This window comes from Protomyctophum parallelum (genome assembly GCF_964188405.1).
Source record: "Protomyctophum parallelum genome assembly, chromosome: 14".
NCBI lineage: Eukaryota > Metazoa > Chordata > Actinopteri > Myctophiformes > Myctophidae > Protomyctophum > Protomyctophum parallelum.
In genome coordinates, this window is record NC_139709.1 from 34,063,143 (window position 1) to 34,084,187 (window position 21,045).

The window sequence follows — 21,045 nt, forward strand, 5'->3', positions numbered from 1 at the left end:
CAGCACAAACAATCCCTCCGGATACCCAGAAATGTATTATTCCAGTATTCAAATAGGCGAACATGGAAAAAGCTGTGGCATTCATGTCAAATGAATCAAGGAAACACACGTCAATCCTTGTGACCACATAGCGCAGAGTGAGGTCACCTTACAGACCGGATTGGACCGGTTTCCCCCAGGTCACCCAGAACAAACTGAGAGCCACAAAGCACTGACAATGATGTCACCATGGTAATGGTCAATCTGTCACTGGGATGTTTGAGTCATCAGTCAATGGTGCTAGCACACGTGGACATACATGTTCTCGTTATAACACAATTATGTAATTTATTCCACACTATTTTTCATAACCAAATCTCATTCGACACAACATGGAAGCAACTTAATGACATGATAGTAACAAGTGTATTTAAATCGCATAATGTACCAACGCAAACAAAGGTAAAGTAATACTATGTACTCTTACAAACAAACAAATGAATGAAATTAGTCTCCTGCCACCTTGTTCAATGCCCCTCCTCATATAATGTTCATACTACACAAATATGCATACAAAGGAGGCCCAATGACGTGTTGTTGTTCGATATGTAATGTTAAGCCCTAACCACACCAAAGGGTCACCCCATGCAACTCCTTGGGTCCAAACGGTTGCAAGGAGTTCCATGGTGACCCTTTGGTGTGGTTTGGGACATTGGATTCCATTGATTGATTGTATCAAAGTATTTTTTATCAGTTTGCAGAATTACAGTACATTTCAAGCACGACTCGACACAAAAACTGTTAACTGTGAGTGGACGACACCATGAAAGCATTACACTTGTTTACAATGGGGCCCACAATTCATCAAAACATTTAGAGACGTACAAATATACACTTCTACTGTATATAGCCAAAAACAGGAAATCATCGATGCTGTACTCTGTCGTCAACCCTAAGCCATTCCAGCCTGTCAAAGTGGGCAGGGGTGAGGTGGGTTCGGGGAGAGAGGTCAAGTAGAAGCCTGACCATTACTTGGGACAATGTGGGACGACATAGTACGTGCGTCAACGTGCAACAGGACATTATCACACCGCTGGGACAACGCTAAAACCGTCTCGACCCTTTGGTGTGGTTATAGGGCTTTATTAGGTCAAACATGTGAGGTTAAATTGCAACAACAAGGCACATGTCGAGGGAAAATGTTCCAAAGTGGTGTCAGCGTGCTTTGTCCATGCTCGCACGTCTTAGGAGGCACACCTGTCACGAGGAACACAATGACGAGGTGCTGTTACTAGGGTTGCCAGCTACCTGAAATTCAAATGAGGGACACCACCCGGGCCTGACATAATGATCTTCTTTCCAAGAAAGCCCAGAAAAAAGATAAAATCTTTTCGAACAATTTTTTTGTATATTAGCAACAAGGAGCTGTTTGAACTTCTATCTGTGTGTGTGTGTGTGTGTGTGTGTGTGTGTGTGTGTGTGTTATTGATCGATTGATCGATCCAAAAATAAGGAACAATCCGTGTCCCTTATCAGGGTTCAAATGTATATTCTACTGTAGTTTCCAAAATAAAGAGATGGTTCCTTAAACCCATTTTGGGGCGGGAACCACTTTTGGTGTTTTAAGCATTATGTTATGCTTTATCTAAAATAGCAGACCTACAAGCTCGTAGCGCGGCACCAAGTGCCGCAGGGTCCTTGACATGAAAATGTTTGAGAACGACCGACATAGAAACATGGGTTTTTTTTCAGGATTTAGAAGACCTTTTGTAGAATGGTCCTCAGGTCTAAATGTGGCATACGACGGGACGGTTGGTCAGCCCCTAGCTGTTCCAGCTGCTAGGAGGGCAGCGAGGCCCCTGCGGTGTGGTTTCCACCTGACTGGCCATGTTTGTTGTGTCGCTATGGCTTCCTGCAGACACGGCAGCGACTGATGACACTCTGTAGAGACGGTCCCTTCACTGTCCGAGACACGGGTTTACTGTGGAGGAACACGCACACACACATACATACACATCAGTGTTGTTTTTGGCAGCAGATTTCCATTTTATAGTTTTAGTCATATAGTCTTCGGACTGAAACCTCATGTAGATTTGTGTCACATTTTGGTCACCTGGAATGTTTTAGTGTTAGTCTAGTTTTAGTCGACTAAAGTGTCTAAATCTACAGTTGGATTAGTCGACAAAAATTTATTTTGACGGGCCTTGATGGCGTCGTAATGACTGTTGTTACGTTTGCTGCGTGTTTCTCATGTCAAGATCCAGTCACAAAACGTTCCAGTAGTTGAGACCATGGTAAAGGCTGAGTTCAAAGATGGCTGTGGTCCAAGTCAAGGTAACGGATGTAGGAGGTAAACTGATAGGCTAATAGCATTAATAAAATTATCATTTGCTATAATAACATGCTAATAAGCTTCCATTGTATATGTCATTGTTTGAACAGGCCTGCCCCCCCTTGATAATGTCTGAGCTGTTACACATTGATTTTGGGGTGTCGCAGATGCAAGAAAAGCAGAGACCATCTTGAATTTTGCAATGGTCTCTTTCTTTGCACTTTGTTGACTTGAGCCTGTTGTTTTGTTGAATCCGGCCCGTGATGCCACTTTACTCCAATCTCACAAGTTGCTCTGTCTGGATATAAAATGCTTACAATTTTAATTGTAATTTGTGAGAGGGAGAGAGACAAAACTAAACTAAACTAAACTAAAACAAGGAACACAAGTTTGGGAGACGTTTAGTTTGAACTACCCATATTGTTCCGAATATAGGACGACTCAGTGTTTGATTTTAGTTTTAGTCATATAGTCTCTTGAATAGTTTTCGTTAGTCGACTAAAATCTACAGTTGATTTAGTCGACTAAAATGTATTTTGGCGGGCCTTGATGCCGTCGTAATGGCTGTTTTTACACCTGCTGAAAATAGCCGATCTACAAGCTCACAGCTTGTAGATCAGCTATTTTCAGACGAAATCAACACTGGGACGACTCCGATTTTCAAGACTCATTTGTGGAAAAAGAACATTGAATGTCAAATAGTCTAGTCCCCGATTATAATACCATCTCGTTTCTTAGGATATTTCCATTGGAAAAAAAACGTATATATCTCAATAGAGCACCGAAGTCTGACGTCAATATCGGTAGAGGGCGCAAGTCCACGGGTTCATGTATTTTTTATTTGCATTATAATCCCCATATAAGAACTGTGTTTGAAAAATAAACATGTCATCCCGGCCGCTTCACTCATATGGATACGAAGAATCAACTGACTGAGAGAAAACGCTAATGTTGCTGCTCCTGAATTAGTTACATTTTCGCTAGAAACAGACGGTATCAAATATGAGTGACTGACGGTCGTAAACGACAATAACGCAGAGACACTTTGTTTATTTTTGCGACCGCAATGCTTCTATGAGATGATTTTAAAATGACCCCGTGGTATTCTCCATAGAGAAATGACCCCGTGGTATTCTCCATAGAGAAATGACCCCGTGGTATTCTCCATAGAGAAATGACCCCGTGGTATTCTCCATAGAGAAATGACCCCGTGGTATTCTCCATAGAGAAATGACCCCGTGGTATTCTCCATAGAGAAATGACCCCATGGCATTCTCCATAGAGAAATGACCCCGTGGTATTCTCCATAGAGAAATGACTTCCGTGAACCAGGGGATGAGAGAGTGACGTCAGTGGACTTCGGCGCTCTATAGGGTAATTCGTTTAGTCTGATGGTGTGTAGATAGATGATGATTATAAACGCTAGAACATGTTAACCCTCTAAGACCCAGCATTGCTTTATAGCAACAAGTTATATTTTAATTAATTACTTAATTATTATTTATTTCTGTACATTTTTCACCTAAACGTCATCAGTGATGTTCATTGCAATGCCATTTCAATGCCATTGGTCATGATATTTGCATATAAATACCCCCCACAGAGGCTGAAATTCACACAAATTAAAAGTTTCTGGACTCATTTTTTAACCTATGACTTTTGACCTTTAACCCTAATAAAAGTAAGTAAAATAATTGTAATATATGTTTTTTTGTGATCATTAGAATGTCTTGAACATGTTTTATTCATTATTGTGAAAGATATCCCCCAAATGTAAATTATTAGTTTATTATATTATTATATAATTATTATAAATCTTTCATCAAACTTTTTTTTTTCTTTTTTTAACATATTTTTTAGTCTTAGTCCTAGTAGTACAAAGTAGTAGTAAGGTTGAAATCATTTTTTTTGCAAGTAGAAATTAATGCGTGTCTTAGAGGGTTAAAAACATAAGAGTAGCTAACCCACACCCCTAGAGTCGTCTCTAGCTCAAAATGGACTTTAGCCGTGTGTGTGTGTGTGTGTGTGTGTGTGTGTGTGTGTGTGTGTGTGTGTGTGTGTGTGTGTGTCACACAGGTGAATGGTCGTATACCCGAACATGTTGCTGGGGTCGAGCGAGGCCAGCCAGTAGCTGTAGGAATCGGGGTAGTAGTTACAGGTTCCTCGGCCGTGGCATTCTATGAAGGGCACCCGGCGGAAGGTCTCCAGACAGGAGCCGGGGGAGGCCAGGGGCTGAGAGGAACCCTCTGCACCCACACCCGTTTGCTGGTAGGGGTGGAGGACAGGACAGGACAGGTTAGGACAGGACAGGTTAGGACAGGACAGGTTAGGACAGGACAGGTTAGGACAGGACAGGTTAGGACAGGACAGGACAGGTTAGGACAGGACAGGTTAGGACAGGACAGGTTAGGACAGGACAGGTTAGGACAGGACAGGTTAGGACAGGACAGGTTAGGACAGGACAGGACAAGACAGGTCGCAGGTGTCGGGGACAAAAGGACAGGGGAGAGAGAGGAAGAGTAAAATCAAAATTGAGTTAACCCATTTAGGCCTGAGATCAGATTCTAAAAATTGTCTTCTACATCCTGACAGTTTTCCATTCTGACCTGAGATCAGATTCTAAAAATGTTTTCTGAATCCTGACAGTTTTCTGAAAAAGCTATGTTTCTATGTCAGTCGTTCTTCGATTTTCCAAAAATAGCAGACCTACAAGCTCGTAGCGCGCCACTCGGTGGTGCGCTATGAGCTTGTAGATCTGCTATTTTTCAATAGCTAAAGCGTAACATGATGCCAACACCAAAAGGGGTTCCCGCCCCAAAATGGGTTTTAATATAGCGTCAAATCAGTCGAACCACTTGAACTTTATTTCATACTGAAGCTATTTTATTCATTTTTGTGTAATTGAGAAATCTTAATTGTGCACAATTTAGAAATGTTTTCACAATCTAATTTTTGAGGGTCGTTAATATACAATCTTTTCAGAGGGGACTCCCCCGGGCCAAATGCATATAGATTTTGGGGGGTTCTGAAAAACCTATGTGTCTATATCGGTGGTTTGAAAACAATTTCATGTCAAGGACCCCCAAAACTATATGAAAACATGTTGTTCCAGGGACCACCACCCCCAGAAGCAAAGATTTGAGTTAAAAATGTTCGCTCTGAAAGAATATATTCAAACATTTGGGCCACACTTTCACGATTTTTCAAAAATAGCAGACCTGCAAGCTATGAGCTTGTAGATCCAAAATGGGTTAAAGCGCAAATAACATGCATTTTAAAACTGCTTTTAATATTTAATATCATATTGTCTATGTCCCTCAAAGTTATCTCAAAGTTATTTCTAATGGTTTGAGCCTCATATCAATCACCACTCTGACATAACCAGGCCTTGTCATTTCTTTCTTGGCTTTGAAAGCAGTTTTTGCTGCAGTACCACAATGTCCTGAGGTGGTGGGGGTGCTGATATGCAGATTATTCAGCTGAGCAATTTCCATTAAAACACCCAAATTATGATATGAAAGCCTGATTGTTCAACATTGGTTATTTGTGGGGATAGAAAACACATATGGGAGCCCCAAAAACAGAAAAGAAATTGGAAAAAGTTGAATTTGATGCTATAGGTCCTTTAAGAGAATTGTGCGTGAAAGTAAGACTAATGTCAGAAATGGCATTTTGTTCCGCATTGTGGCTCCTTGCAGATGCAGCGGGGAGAGCATTACCATGACATAGGAGTATCCAGTCCAGAGGGAATCCCAACCCTGTGGACAGTTTGGAATCTGGACGGTTTGACTGTGGATGGCTACGGCATTGGAGGTGAGCTCACACACCGAACACCTAGATCACATGATGGAGAACACACACACACACGCACACGCACACGCACACACACATGCACAGTATAAGCATTACAATTTAGGCATTTAGCAGACGCTCTTTTTTTTTTTACTAAAATATTTTTTATCCCATGATTTTGTAACCCATTGTTCACCCCTGTGTCAATTATCTAATGTGATCGTGGGCTCTACACACCCTCCGCCAACCTGGGGAGAGCAACGGACTTGAACTCATGCTTCCTTCATGCATGAGTGTCCAAGTTGCTCCTTTACACCTGACAGGGGGGGAGTTTCCCCGGTTGGAAGGAGCATGTTATTCCGACCAGTTCCTTTCCCCTTCCATCAGGCGCCCTGGCTGGCCAGGGGGAGGCAGTTTACTGCATGTTTTTTGTGAGGGTACCTATACCCTAGCAGACGCTCTTAATCCGACTTACAGTAAGCAAGTACAACCCCTGGAAATACATCAAATACAGTACATAGAAATAGTCATCAAGGATAAGCTACGAACCTAACATCTGTCTAAGAATGTCTGTACAATGAAACTATGAGTATACACTATAGAGTGCTATGTCTACATAATTATGATATAAGTTTAGCCTTTGCATACGCCTGTAAGGTCACCGAGGCTAGTGCGAGTGCTATGGCAAGCATTGATGGCATAGATTGTAAGAAAACAGGTGTGTGTGTGTGTGTGTGTGTGTGTGTGTGTGTGTGTGTGTGTGTGTGTGTGTGTGTGTGTGTGTGTGTGTGTGTGTGTGTGTGTGTGTGTGTGTGTGTGTGTGTGTGTGTGTGTGTGTGTGTGTGTGTGTGTGTGTGCATGCGCTCATCGTGTGTTTGGGGCAGTGTTGATTTTGACAGCAAATTAAGATTTTAGTTTTAGTCATAGTCTCTTGAATAGTTTTAGTCACATATTAGTCGCCTGGAATGTTTTAGTGTTAGTCTAGTTTTAGTCCACTAAAAGTCATAAGATTGTAGTCGACTAAATCTACAGTTGATTTAGTCGACTAAAATTTATTTTGGAGGGCCTTGATGCCGTCGTAATGGCTGCAATTGCACGCTTGCTGAAAATAGCCGATCTCCAAGCTTGACCTGCTGATGTAGGCAGCCAGCTCGGCTCCACTGATGGACACCATGGTGGCAGGCATCTGCTTGTCCGTGGACAGCCAATAGGAGTAGTCGTTGCGCGAGGCGTAGCGACAGTTGCTCTCCGTGTCACAGAAGAGGTAGGGCATGGTGGAGAAGCGAGGGAGACAGCTCCCCATTGTACCTGAGAGAGAGAGACAGACAGACAGACAGACAGACAGACAGACAGACAGCAGGTGTTTGTTCAAAGGAAGCAAACCATATTAGTACACTTGTCAGAATGTGAAGTGAACCGAGGCATGTTGAGTACACACCAAGGTTTTATGTTAGAAATGTTGACTATGGGTCCCCAGCATGTAGGAAAATGCCAGATGCTAACTTGGATATGTTGAGAGCAATTTTCATAATTGGCATAATATGTGATCATACTGTACCATTAACAAAATAATCTAAATTTCATCATGGTTTTAAGTAGCATGATCGAGACAAACTAGGGGGTTTTCATGATGCTTGATCCATCCCAAGCATTAGTTTTGCAGGAGAAAACACTCCTAGGTGTGTGGCTATGGCCTTTTTTAGCCCAATGAGTGTTTTTCTTTTTTTAAATCCCATAATGGAGTTTTCAGCACTAGGTCTCTCTCTTTTGTGGTCCAAAAATAAACAAGCTGTCACTGCGTTATTGTCAGGGAGATGCCTCTGTATCGTTTGCGACAGTCAGTCACTCATATGATACAGTCTGTTTCTAGGGAAAATGTAACTAATTCAGTAGCAGTAAGTTACTGCTACTGAATTAGTTACATTTCCCTTCACTCATATGGATAATTATGAAGAATCAACTGACTGAGAGAAAACGCTATAGTTACCGCCAGTAACTATAGCGTTTTCTCTCAGTCAGTTGATTCTTCATAATTATCCATATGAGTGAAGCGGCCGGGGTGACATGTTTATTTTTCAAACACAGTACTTATATGAGGCGATCTAAAATCCCCCTATGGGGATTACAATGCAAATAAAAAGTACACGAACCCGTGGATTTGCGCCCTCTACCGATATTGATGTCAGACTTCGGTGCTCTATTTCCGCAATTCTTAAATAATTAAAAATATAGGAACTTTTTTCAACATGCCAACGATCATGACGACTATAAAAAAATTGATTATCTCAAATAATTTGCGATTAGGCGATGATGATATAATAGCCTGTGACAGGCCTATTAGGCGGGTAAATATATGATATAAAAGCACCTTACCCTAAAAAATTGTAACAAAAGGTTTCTCAACTGATTTATGTAGTATTAGGTGTCCTTGATAACATACTAAAGGTTTACCAATGTTTGACCACCCGAAAGGTGTTATTTCCAAGATGGCCTAAAAACCATTAAAATAGCCTAACTCCTTCATTATTCATCCTAGACAAGTACTTTTTGTATCTAACGCTATGTTTTTGGGGTCTAGGAGTCCATTGAACCAAATTGCAGAGATACAATTAGATAATTGTGAAATCCAATATTGTGTTTGTGACTGTTAAAACCCTCTGAAATAGTCACCAGTTTCAAGTTAACTAAACTAAATATTTAATAAATATTTATATATATTTTTGGAATAAGGTTTCAAGATATCCTCAAAACACAACAAAACTAATAGTCACAATTTGCAGTAATTCAGAAGGTTGTGGCAGATATATATATATATATATATATATATATAGTTCTGATCAACAGAGGACAGATATACTATACTAACCGAGGTCTTGCCCGTGAGCCCTCTCGTTCCCGTTGATGAAGGCCAGGGAGTATCCGGAGTAGATGAGGCCGCTGCCTCGGGGACAGTCGGGCACGCGGACGCTCTGGCTGTGTCTGGCGATCAGGAAGCTGTCCACCGTCCCCGGGCCGCCGCTGCCCGGAAGCCCGCGTCCGCCCTTTTGGCCCGTTGGCCCCGAGCTTCCTGGTGAACCTGCAGGGCTCAGGGTGTCAAAATCATTAACCCATTCTGGTGTATTAAAGCATTATGTTATACTTTAGCTATTGAAAAATAGCAGATCTACAAGCTCATAGCGCGGCACCGAGTGCCGCGCTATGAACTTGTAGGTCTGCAATTTCTCAAATCTTTGAATATATATTATTACAGAATGAACATTTTAACTCAAATCTTTGAATATATATATTATTACAGAATGAACATTTTAACTCAAATCTTTGAATATATATATTATTACAGAATGAACATTTTAACTCAAATCTCTGCTTCTTTCGACGTCAGGCCTAAATGGGTTAACTACAGCAAAGAAACAATTATAATAACCGCATGTGGACAACCTTAGAGGGAACGATTTCAGGGTTTTTCAGAGTTTACAGTCGGCATACTTTGTCATATTACGTAAGTAAATGATATGAATGCCTGCACACACACACGTTACACACACACACACACACACACACACACACACACACACACACACACACACACCTGGCAGTCCCGGGGGTCCTTTGTCTCCTTTGTATCCAGTAAAGCCACGTGAGCCAGGTGGGCTGACACCCAGCACTCCTTTGGGACCATGGGGGCCTTCATATCAAGAAAAGACGAAAGGTTCAGTGTCACCACACGCGCAAAACAAACGTCTAAATCTTGAATCTTTCCTTAACTAATAGTGTTACTGATGGAAAAAAAACCCAGCATGTTTCACAATTCTACAGTTACAATTAAAGTACTTGGACTGAATCTACAAAAGATTCAACAAAGCTCCTAATCCAGAGAACAGAATACTAGTCGTATTGCCGACAAGTGCTGTTGTAATTTCGGAATAGAAAATAAACTTGGTATTCCAGGATTCAAGATTCAAAGTTTGTATCTCATACGGAGTCAAATGAGCTGATTCTTGTTCCTCAACAAGTAGCAAAAAATAATTGATAATGCAGAAATAAATAATAAAGAAATAAATAATAAAGAACAGCAACAGAGAAATAGTTGGAAAACATGTGGACTTGAGTAAATTCACAGCAACTCTAATTTCCAGCATCTAGGTGATTACTGAAAAGCTGGGTTGCTTTTCAGTAATCACCTAGATGCTGGCAATTTATTGATATAGCGCATCTTATTATCCCATTTTGGGTGGGAACCCTTTTTGGTGTTGTAAGCATTATGTTATGCTTTAGCTATTTAAAAATAGCAGATCTACGAGCAGGTCTGCTATTTTTGAAAAATCGTGAAAATGCGGCCCAAAAATGTTTGAATATATTCTTTCACAGTGAACGTTTTTAGCTCAAATCTTTGCTTCTTGGGGGGAGGGGGGGGGGGTGTCCCTGGAACAACATATTTTCAGATGGGGGGTCGGTGGGCCGATTACATATAGTTTTGGGGGTCCTTGACATGAAATTGTTTGAGACTGACATAGAAACATGGGGTCTTTCGGAAAACTGTCAGGATTTAGAAGGCATTTTGTAGAATCGAACTTATAGGTCCAAATGGGTTATTAAAGTGAGCATATACTGAGATACAGAGAGAGGTTCAGACCTGCTCGGCCTGGCGGTCCCACCGGTCCAGAGTGGCCCGGGGCTCCGTGGGCACCAGGGGGACCGGGCGCACCCAGAATACCCGGTTCATAAATGATTCTGCTAGGCCCCGGCTCGCCCTTCAAACCTTGTGGGAGAAGAGGGGGAAAATCATTAGCGTTGGTTGTTGTTGTGTCCCCTAGAAACGTACAATGAATCACACCACAATATGCCTGGTTGCTTTGTGTTTTTGTGTAAGAATTAAGGAATAATTAAATGTATGTACACGGAGGACGCACAGAGGACGCGAGACACACGGGAGACACCAACAGGTTGGACACCGGCACGATGGTCTTGTCTGTGGTTATCACCGGAGGCACTCGGCCGTACGTTTCCACGTGTCACTCTGCCCACGTCGTCGGGACAAAGATGTTTCTGTTTGGGGGAGGGGGCCGGTGCAAAGGAGACCGTAACGTCAGAGTGCTTGACACGGAGACCGACGTCTGGCGTCTGAGCACGCCTCCCGCGAAAGGCCCAAAAGGATGTGGGGAGCACGCGGCCTTTGCCCACAACGGGGAGCTGTACATATTCGGCGGCGGGCACTTCAACGAGGAAATGAAGAAATGAAGAAAATGGGCGAGCCCAGGTAAATAATTAAATAAATTGACGTGTAATTACAGGTGTTGTCCGTCGGCCAATCGGGGATCGGCTGCACGTAACTGGGGTACGTTTGGTGATCCTTTGGCTGGGTACGTATGTATGTCGGGGTAAGAATGGTGGCCCCTTATTGGCTGTTGATGGTGACGTGACGTAACAAGGTACGCTTCAAGGTTTGTATGAGGTCAATAAACGGGTTAAAGGATTTAGAACAGCAGTTCGTTAGTAGCAGTAGCAGTACCTCGACAGAGTGCAGTTCTTCTGGTTCATGTTATATAGGGTCAGAGGGGCTTGAGTTGAAGCCTCTCGCCGCAGCGAGAGGCTTCTGTCAGGCTGCGTGTTCAGTTTCTCTCTCAACTCCACCAACTATATGTCAGGGGTATGGTGCAACTTTGAAGATGGAGAGGGCCTCTATATTTCCACACTCACTCCAGAGAGGCCACATTTTATATTATACTGTCGCGTTTTGAGCTTGTAGATCAGCTATTTTTGCTATTATTTGACTTGAAATCCTGAACATTTTCTTTGGCTGTTTTTCAATTGGAATCCTGAAAAGTATTTTTTTAATTTAATTTCAAATGCCTTTTAATTATAGTTATGTTAACTTTATAAACAGAACACAAAAAGATAATAGCATTTTAATACTAATTAAGCTACAAATTTAGACGGGTCATGTTTGCAAATCAATAACATATCAGTATTCTGATATTAACCTGGGAGGCCACATTAAGTGAAGGTGCAGGGGCCGCATGTATGAACTATGTGTCAGACAGGCTAATAAACAACAAATCGTCGCCCCTTTATACGCTGACTGGCTGCAGGTGTGAAAGCGGGGCTTGCCTCGGGCTGCTAGAATCAAGTGCTGCTATGATAGACTTTACTTGGCATGACATGGGATCAGATTACTGCAGAAATATATATGGGGGAACAAAGTTTTGTATTTTTTTTATTTTTGAGTGGTGAAACCACTCCTATAGACAGCTACTGTATGTGTGTGGCTGTGTCCCTGTGTCCGAGCACGGAAATAGCGCTATAGCGTTTGTGTTCACCGACAAGTGTTGCACAGCCTAACACACAGGCCAGGGAGGAGGGCCAGTACAGTACAGTACAGTACAGTACAGTACAGTACAGTACAATACAGTACAGTACCACTCACTTTTGAGGGCCTCCTATGTCCAGCTTTGTGGGTGCGTGTAAACGCAGAACGTTGAAGACGAAGGTGAGGACGCAAATTCTAATTGGCCGAGATGACATCATTGAGATGATGTCCAGTGACGTTACGTGGCACCGGGGAGGGAAAAGGTTACAGCACTGCTCATGACACACCTGGTGGTCCGGGGAAGCCTTTGTTGCCACGGTTACCAGGGGGGCCAGCGCTGTAGCCAGGGGCTCCAGCGTCTCCTGAAACAGTCACAGTTCACAACAATGGTTTTGGTTCAATAAACAGATTGAATGTTATTGAACATAATGTCCAAATGATAAAACTGACTACTCCCCCTCCCCCCTCTTACATTACAGAAATGATTTGAATGAATTAACACAGAACAAGAGTCAGTCCTTGTAGTACTCTACTGCATCGTTACAGCAAAGACATGTCGCTTTTTGCTAGCTTTTAGCCTAGATTTCGAAGCAATTGTTTTTATTGCATATCTCTGCTGTCCGGAGGGAACCTGATAACTCCAAAATGTTCATTTTTCAGGAAATTAAAAATATACGTTTTTAAGGAAATGAATAAAACCTTCTATATTTTAAACGATGCAATACTGCCTCATCAAAGTTGGTGTTGTGACTTTGGATATTGTCAATTACTTGCATGAGAAGGAGAGAGGTGGTGGAGTTAGCTGTTTTAGCAGACAGTTTGAGGGTCCAATGGAGTTAAGAGGTTTTGTCCAATGCGCTTTTTACTACTTTCCATTGGTTCAATATTTTCGAAACAACACACAGACGTCTTCAATAGCACTGATTTATGGAATAAAATCAAAAATGTAGTTATGAGGTTTCCTCCGGACGATATTACAATTACAAAAGATAAACCACAATACTATTTGATAACTTGACAGTTAACCCATGAGGTAAGACAATAGATTCTTACCTGGGGGTCCTTGGTAGCCAGGTGGACCAGGCTCTCCTCTCGGTCCCGGGCTCCCAGGCCTAGCTCCTGGCCCCTATAGGGATAATGCCAGGTTAAAGATTCATTCATTTTAGTCGACTAAATCTACCATTGATTTAGTCGAACAAAATGTATTTTGGCGGGTATTTTTCGTCAACAAAGTCAACACTGCAGTGAACACTAAATGCTCCAGTGCTACAGGAGGTGGAAAGAGTTTCACCTCTGTCAGCTGATCAGCTGTCATTTGAGGTATAGCACAGATCCATGTTGACCATTTACCGTAATAGTGAATGTCAATGTGCTTAAATAGAAACTGAACCATTAGGATCGAGTCAGTATACGTGACTGGAGGGGGGGGGCATGTGCGTTGGATCCGACTGACTGCTATGCCTGCCCAGAGCCATAGAGTAAGACAGAGTTACGCAAACTCTGTTCACTTCATGGGGCTTCAGTCCAATGGCAGCTCTTCTACATAGACTTCTATCGAGAATGGGGACAAATTGTCCCCTGGACTGGAAGTAGGCAGAAATGCAATGGACAACAGCCCAGCTTTAATGATTTTAAAGGTATATTCAGTGATTTCACTTAATTCAAATATTACTTTTTTGAGGTGCAACCACTCCCTTACGGAGCTATGTGTGTGGGTGGGTGGGTGGCGGGCTGGGTGGGTGGGTGCCTGGGTATGAGCACGAAAACAGCATGGTTGTTTTTCACCAACTGTGCACACACAAACACACACGCACATATTAACTGTATATATGATGATTTCGGGTGTGCCAGTACAGTACAGTGACAGTACAGTACAGTAGAGGGTACAGTAGAGGGACCGGCACACGGTAACTCTGTCATTTCTCAACCGTTTTGGACACGGGCGGAACCGACCGTCCGTTCCTGGGGCTCTGGCACTTGAGGATGCATATGTGTCACCTCACAGCTTTTAACCATTATTTAAAACTTCAGCTGTTGGAAAATCTGCTATTTTTTTTTAATCGTGAAAATGTGCCGCAAATCTTTGAATATACATTCTTTCACGGCAAACGTTTTTTTAACTCATGTTTTTATGTGACTCACTGGTGGTCCCGGGGGGCCCAGGTCTCCTCTGGGTCCGGCAAAGCCTGGACGTCCCGTCTGGCCTTGGTCCCCTGCGTCCCCCTTTAAAGCTGCTACTGTGGGGGCCGGGGGTCCCCGTGGGCCGGGCCAACCTGCAGGACGGAACACACACACCATGCTTGGTTTGCTCCAGTGTTGATTTCGTCGACTAAAAACTAAGACAAATAATGTTTCGTCGACTACCTTTTTTCACTGACAAAAACTAAACGGAAACTAAATGAAAACTAAGCTATGATGACTAAAACTAAGATTAAATATACTGACAATTTCTTCAACAAATAGAAACTAGACTAAAATGTTAGGAAGGGGACTAGTGGACAAGAGATCCAGTCTCAACTTGGTTGCATGCTGAAAATAGCCGATCTACAAGCTCACAACGCGTCGCAGCATGTGTAAAAACAGTCATTACGATGGCATCAAGGCCCGCCAAAATACATTTTAGTCGACTAAATAAACTGTAGATTTAGTCGACTAAAATCTTATGATATTTAGTCGACTAAAACTATAGACACTTAAACGTTCCAGGCGACTAAAATGTGACTAAAACTAAATGGCAACTATTCAAGAGACATGACTAAAACAAAAAATTGCTGCTTAAAACAACACTGGTTTACTTAGTTGCATGCAGATCTGCAAGCTCACAATGAGTCGTGTGATCAGCTATTTTAGCTGCGCAACAAAGTGTACATTAGGTGTCATTGTAATACAAATAAAAAAATATATATACAAATTAACCCCTTTTGGTGTTTTACCCCTTCAGTACACACCTTGGTGTGTACTGTGTATTGTACAGTATATTAGAAGCATAACATTTTTGTCATTTTTTTAAATTAATAACCTAAAACATGAACCTTGGTTGAAAAAAACTAAAGTTGTCCTTTAAACTGGAAGTTTGCACTGCTCATCCTGCTTGCTTGCTTGCTGCTGCACACTGATACTGCTGCGCTGCTGCCTGCTTAAACGTTTGCTGCTCACCCTCCTCCACCCCAGCTACCACCTGTCGTTTTGGATCTGCTGTTTAGGTACGGGGGGATTCGGAGTCCCTGTGGTTGGGGACTGATGCGCTTGATCAGAGTACCTAAAAAGCAGATCCAATTCATCGCCAAACCATAATAAATATATTGCTCATTTTATATTCAATAAATATATATTACATCCATTCATGAGTTGCTGAAGTGTGCACATCCATGCATGCACGGCATGCACGGCGCACGCGGCCGTGTATGTTTGCGTGTGTGTTTGAGGTGTTTTATATAGACGGAGCGTTGCCGCCATCTTGGAGTGATGGTGGCAGCTCTACCAGTGTTGTTTTTGGCAGCACATTTCTATTTTAGTTTTAGTCACATTTTAGTCACCTGGAATGTTTTAGTGTTTAGTCTAGTTTTAGTTGACTAAATATCATAAGATTTGTGTCGACTAAATCTACAGTTGATTTAGTCGACTAAAATGTGTTTTGGCGGGCCTCGATGCCGTCGTAATGACTGATTTTACACTTGCTGAAAATAGCCGATCTACAAGCTCGCAACGCGTTGTGAGCTTGTAGATCAGCTATTTTCAGCATGCTCTTGTCCACTAGTCCCTTCCTAACATTTTAGTTTAGTTTTTAACTTTTTATTTGTTGACAAAATCGACAGTATATATATATATATATTTTTTACTTACATTTTTATCCCACGATTTTGTAACCCAGTTTTCTTTTTCACCCAGTGCCAATTATCTAATGTAATCCTGGGCGCTACACTTCCTCTGCCAACCTGGGGGGGCAGCGGACTGACCTCATGCCTCCTTCTATGCATGAGGAGTCCAAGCTGCTTCTTTTCACCTGAGGGGAATTTCCCCGGCCGGACGTAGCGCGTGGAAGGGACACGTTATTCCGACCAGTTCCTTTCCCCTCCATCAAATCGACAGTATATTTAGTCTTAGTTTTAGTCATCATAGCTTAGTTTTCATTTAGTTTCCATTTAGTTTTTTTAGTGGAAAAAGGTAGTCGACGGACATTTTTCGTCTTAGTTTTAGTCGACTTTGCTAAAGACTTGTAGAGCAGCTAAATAAAATAAAATGTCCAACCTGGGACGCCGGGGCTACCTGGGAAGCCCTGGTCTCCTTTTGGTCCAGGAAGACATCTGTCCACGGGTCCTGGAGGTCCTCTGGCTCCCAGCGGTCCGCGTAGGCCCGGCTGACCTCTGTCCCCCCCCGGTCCAGGATGACCCGGGACGGACTGACCAGGAGTTCCAGGCTCCCCCTCTGGACCTACAGTACGTGCATATATACAGTACCATTTACAGGACATAGGAAATTAGCTAAAATAGCTAAAATATAACAATCCTTCATTCTTTTTGCGCCAGGTCCGTATATATCCGGACCTCGCCGCTAGGGGACGTTGTTTGCTAGGTCCGTATACTCTGTGTATATAATGGTTGAACCCCACAGCAGCTTTTGACATTGGTCCGGTTGCTATGGCAACGTCCCATCACCACCAGCTATGGGACTTTAAATCTTTTTTCAGTTTACCTCAATTTAAAGAAGGATTTTCAAACCTCCATAAGTCGGAATTTTGGAGAGCTGTCCTGGATCTTCTGTTATCCAAAGTTCGGATGTAATTTGTGACTTTGTACCTCAATGATAGCAAAGTGTGTGAGTGTGTGTGTGTGTGGAGTGGGGGGGAAGCTCCTTCTCATAAAGTGGACGCTGACGGTGGCACTGGGAACTGGGATTTATGCTAACAGCTAGCTAGGGGTTCCCGTCCTGAATGGGTTAAGTACTGTACTTAAGTACAATTGAGTTATTTGTACTTCACCTGAGTATTTCCAATCTTCAGTACTTTTACTTCCACTCATCTCATTTTCAAAAGATTTTTAATTTATAAGTTTGAAAAGTTGTGAAACGGGACATTCTGCACAATGAATACTTTCTAGGTTTGGTACCTTTAAGTACATTTTGATACCAATACCCCCCTTGTTTAACACAAGTACATTTTTACAAGGACTTTAGCTTGTAACGGAGTTATCAGAATAATGGAGTATTGATAGTAATAATCGCTACTGTAGTACACTGTTAATGACTGTGGGAATGAGAGTCTGGAGGTTTCTGAGATTTTATCACAGGTTTTGTTTAAAGATGGAGTTGATGCCTGAAGAAGATCAGTAGACCCTTTATTTTTTCACCTGTTTATGAGGTGACATTAGACCCCTTGGTGTGGTTATGTGCAATGATGTCCCCTTTGTATTTAGGGTTTCTTCCTGGAGGCTAAAACCTTGACAGCCAACGTGCCAATGAAACAGTGATATAGTGACATCACAATATCATCCCCTCCCCTCCCTTTATCACCCATCACCACCCACCAGGCAAACCAGGCATACTTAATGAACTAGTGGGCGTGTCCACATAAAAACAAATATTTAACAAATACTGTACACTTTTTTTGAACAAAATCTTCCTCCTTATATAATAATACCGGTAATACCTGTTCATCATGTTTTAGGGTGGGAAAAAAATCACGGCACTCCATCTTTAAGTTGAGTTATTTATACTGTATGATACATGTCCTACTTCATGTCTGAAAAATAAATCAGACCCGTCTGAAGTGAGTGGTACTGTACTGTACTGTACTGTACTGTACTGTACTGTACTGTACTGTACTGTACTGTACTGTACTGTACTGTACTGTACTGTACTGTACTGTACAAACCCTCCTCCCTGGCCTGTGTGTGTTAGGCTGTGCAACAGTGACGCTTGGTGGTGAACAAAGGCTATATATTTTGCTCGGACACAGGGACAGACCCAGACACACACACACACACACACACACACACACACACACACACACACACACACACACACACACACACACACACACACACACACACACACACACACACACACACACACACACACACACACACACACACACAGCTGTCTATAGGAGTGGTTGCACCACTCAAAAACAAAGTTCACCTGGTCTCCCTTCATCGCCGCGGTTCCCAGGAGTTCCTCCGAGTACAACTGCAGAAAGAGAAAAGAGAAACAAAATATGAGCAAAGGCACTGACAAATGACCTACACTATTACACAGCTTGGTTGAATGCCTGCTTCTGATTGGTCAATCGCCGAATTCAGCGGTGTGTTATTTCTGGATAATGACCGCTCCTCTATGTCTAATCAAAGCCTCAGAGCACCTGCTGAACCCCGCTTGATTTATGGCTGTTTCCATCATGACAGCCATGTAAACACACACACAGTGTCATTTACGGCTAAACATTGCTCTCAAAACATTTGAGCGAGAAATGGACGAAGCAGTAACCCGAAAATGGATTCTATTTGATCAACTCACTTCCTTGGTTTCCGACAGTGCTGCAGCTGGGCAGACGCCAGCCAGCGCGACACTTATGGAATACTTTCATTACCGCGAGCAAGGAAATACCTTGTTTTGTAGTGTTTTGGGTCAATGTATTAATTAATGTAGTAAGTAGCCGTGTATACTAAGCAGGATAATGTATGGCTGAGTGGTCAATGTTTATATACTGTATAAATGACCCTGTCACCAAATTATCCCTTACGTACTGTACGCATCAGGACAGAAAAAGAACAGGACAAAATGTAACGATCAGATTTTAGATGTGATGATCGGATCCTTCTCGGCAGTGTTGATTTTGTCGACTAAAACTATGACGAACAATGTTCGTCGACTACCTTCTTTCACTGGCAAAAACTAAATGGAAACTAAATTAAAACTAAGCTACGATGACTAAATATATTGACAATTGTGTCAAAAAATTAAAACTAGACTAAAATGTTAGGAAGGGACTAGTGGACAAGAGATCCAGTATAAGTCATTTTACATTTGGTTGCATGCTGAAAATAGCTGATCTAGATCAGCTATTTGATCGGCTATTTGGAAGTGTAAAATCAGTCATTACGACGTTTTTTTTTTGTTGACAAAATTTAGTCGACTAAAATCCTATAATATTTAGTCGACTAAAACACTAAAACATTCCAGCTGACTAAAATGTGACTAAGACTAAATGAAAACCATTCAAGAGACTACGACTAAAACTAAAATCTAAATGTTGCTGTCAAAATCAACACCGCCTTCACGGCCGTATAGGAGAAACACGGGGCAGTCTATTCAACGACTTTGTGTTGTTCTTCTTTCTTACCTGTGTCTCCCTTGGGCCCTGGAGGTCCAGGGATCCCATCCAGACCTTGGTTCCCCTTAGGACCTGAGGGGCCAGCAGGACCATGGGAGCCCGGGTTACCTGAGGTTAAGTGGAGAGATGTCAGAGATACAAGACATTTATTTTAAAATGATTTATTTGTTATTATTATTTTTGTCTGGGACCTTGACCAGCCCTGTAGATGTTGTTGACTAACTGACTGACTGACTGACCAAGGCATGACAGCTCCAGTCATCCTCATTTTAATTAATATAAAACAACTATATATTTCTGTAGCCGTGTTAGATATCCAGAAAAATCACACCCGTGTGAACTGAGTGGTGCAACTCTCCCCCTGCCTCTCTCTCTCTCTCTCTCTCTCTGTAATTAGCAGGCAACAGTGCAACACTATGTCTCTCTCTCTCTGTTTCTGGCACAACAGCGCCACTTTTGCCCCTATTGGTACTCATAGTCACATAGGTTAGGACGGACATTGCTGTTCCTTGGAGTGGTTGCACCGCTCAAAAAACCACAATAGAGAGATGACACGAGGGAAAGGGTTTGAAAGGGCCATGCATGCCTGGATGTCCATATGTTCCGGCCGGTCCTTTGAGTCCTGGGGGCCCATCTGAGCCCGGAGGGCCCGCAGAGCCGGACAGACCTGGATCAGAGAAAGAGACAAATAATATGACCTGTCAAATGTACTACTTTTTTATGGATCCCTTTAGTTTGAATTAAAAACCAAATTCAATGTTTTTTTCAGTAATTTCATGAAAGAAAAATCTAATAAATTCCATAAATTAGAAAACAAATTAAACATTTGTTGAAGTAGTTTCACTTGAAGTCGTGAAAATAGCCGATCTATAAGCTTGTAGATCTGCTATTTTCACTATAGTTCGGCTCCTGGGAAAACGTCTAAGGTGGTCTTTACACGAGAATGGTGTTCATAGAAAACGACAAAATAAAGTATCGTATCGCAACAAAGTGAAACCACCTTCCAGAGTGGAAATCTTTGAGAACGCCGTTTTATCCCTTCTCCATGTAAACAGGCAAAACGGTGAATCCTCAAAACTCATGACATCATGGCTCACGTTGGCTCACAGCGCATATTTATTACATTGACGCAGAGCCATATATGATATAATGGAGTTCCTGAACAAGCCTGCCTCCCTCGCCTACAAAGCGCTGCTCATCAGCGATGGCGAATGTAAAACCATGATGTAAATAAAATGCCTTGCGATAGGCGGCAGCAGCGTTTATGTAGCCTAATGTATTATATACTGTAACCATCCCGTGGCGTGC

The 21,045-nt window shown here is 42.3% G+C and overlaps 1 protein-coding gene across 1 annotated transcript in view; it reads right to left on the reverse strand.

The window, feature by feature from the left end:
• Positions 1–1,881: 1,881 nt before the first annotated feature.
• Positions 1,882–21,045, reverse strand: part of LOC310871272 (uncharacterized protein) — a gene marked incomplete at both ends in the record, with an annotated part of 58,691 nt that continues 39,527 nt past the window's right edge. Inside the window, 14 exons of the mRNA XM_083782758.1 lie at positions 1,882–1,960; positions 4,404–4,576; positions 6,031–6,145; positions 7,234–7,411; positions 8,970–9,179; positions 9,693–9,788; positions 10,737–10,862; positions 12,698–12,772; positions 13,464–13,536; positions 14,553–14,683; positions 16,659–16,841; positions 18,546–18,593; positions 19,747–19,845; positions 20,324–20,404. Of these exons, the coding sequence (XP_083638884.1) occupies positions 1,882–1,960; positions 4,404–4,576; positions 6,031–6,145; positions 7,234–7,411; positions 8,970–9,179; positions 9,693–9,788; positions 10,737–10,862; positions 12,698–12,772; positions 13,464–13,536; positions 14,553–14,683; positions 16,659–16,841; positions 18,546–18,593; positions 19,747–19,845; positions 20,324–20,404 (1,667 nt within the window). The remainder of the gene's footprint in view (positions 1,961–4,403; positions 4,577–6,030; positions 6,146–7,233; positions 7,412–8,969; positions 9,180–9,692; positions 9,789–10,736; positions 10,863–12,697; positions 12,773–13,463; positions 13,537–14,552; positions 14,684–16,658; positions 16,842–18,545; positions 18,594–19,746; positions 19,846–20,323; positions 20,405–21,045) is intronic.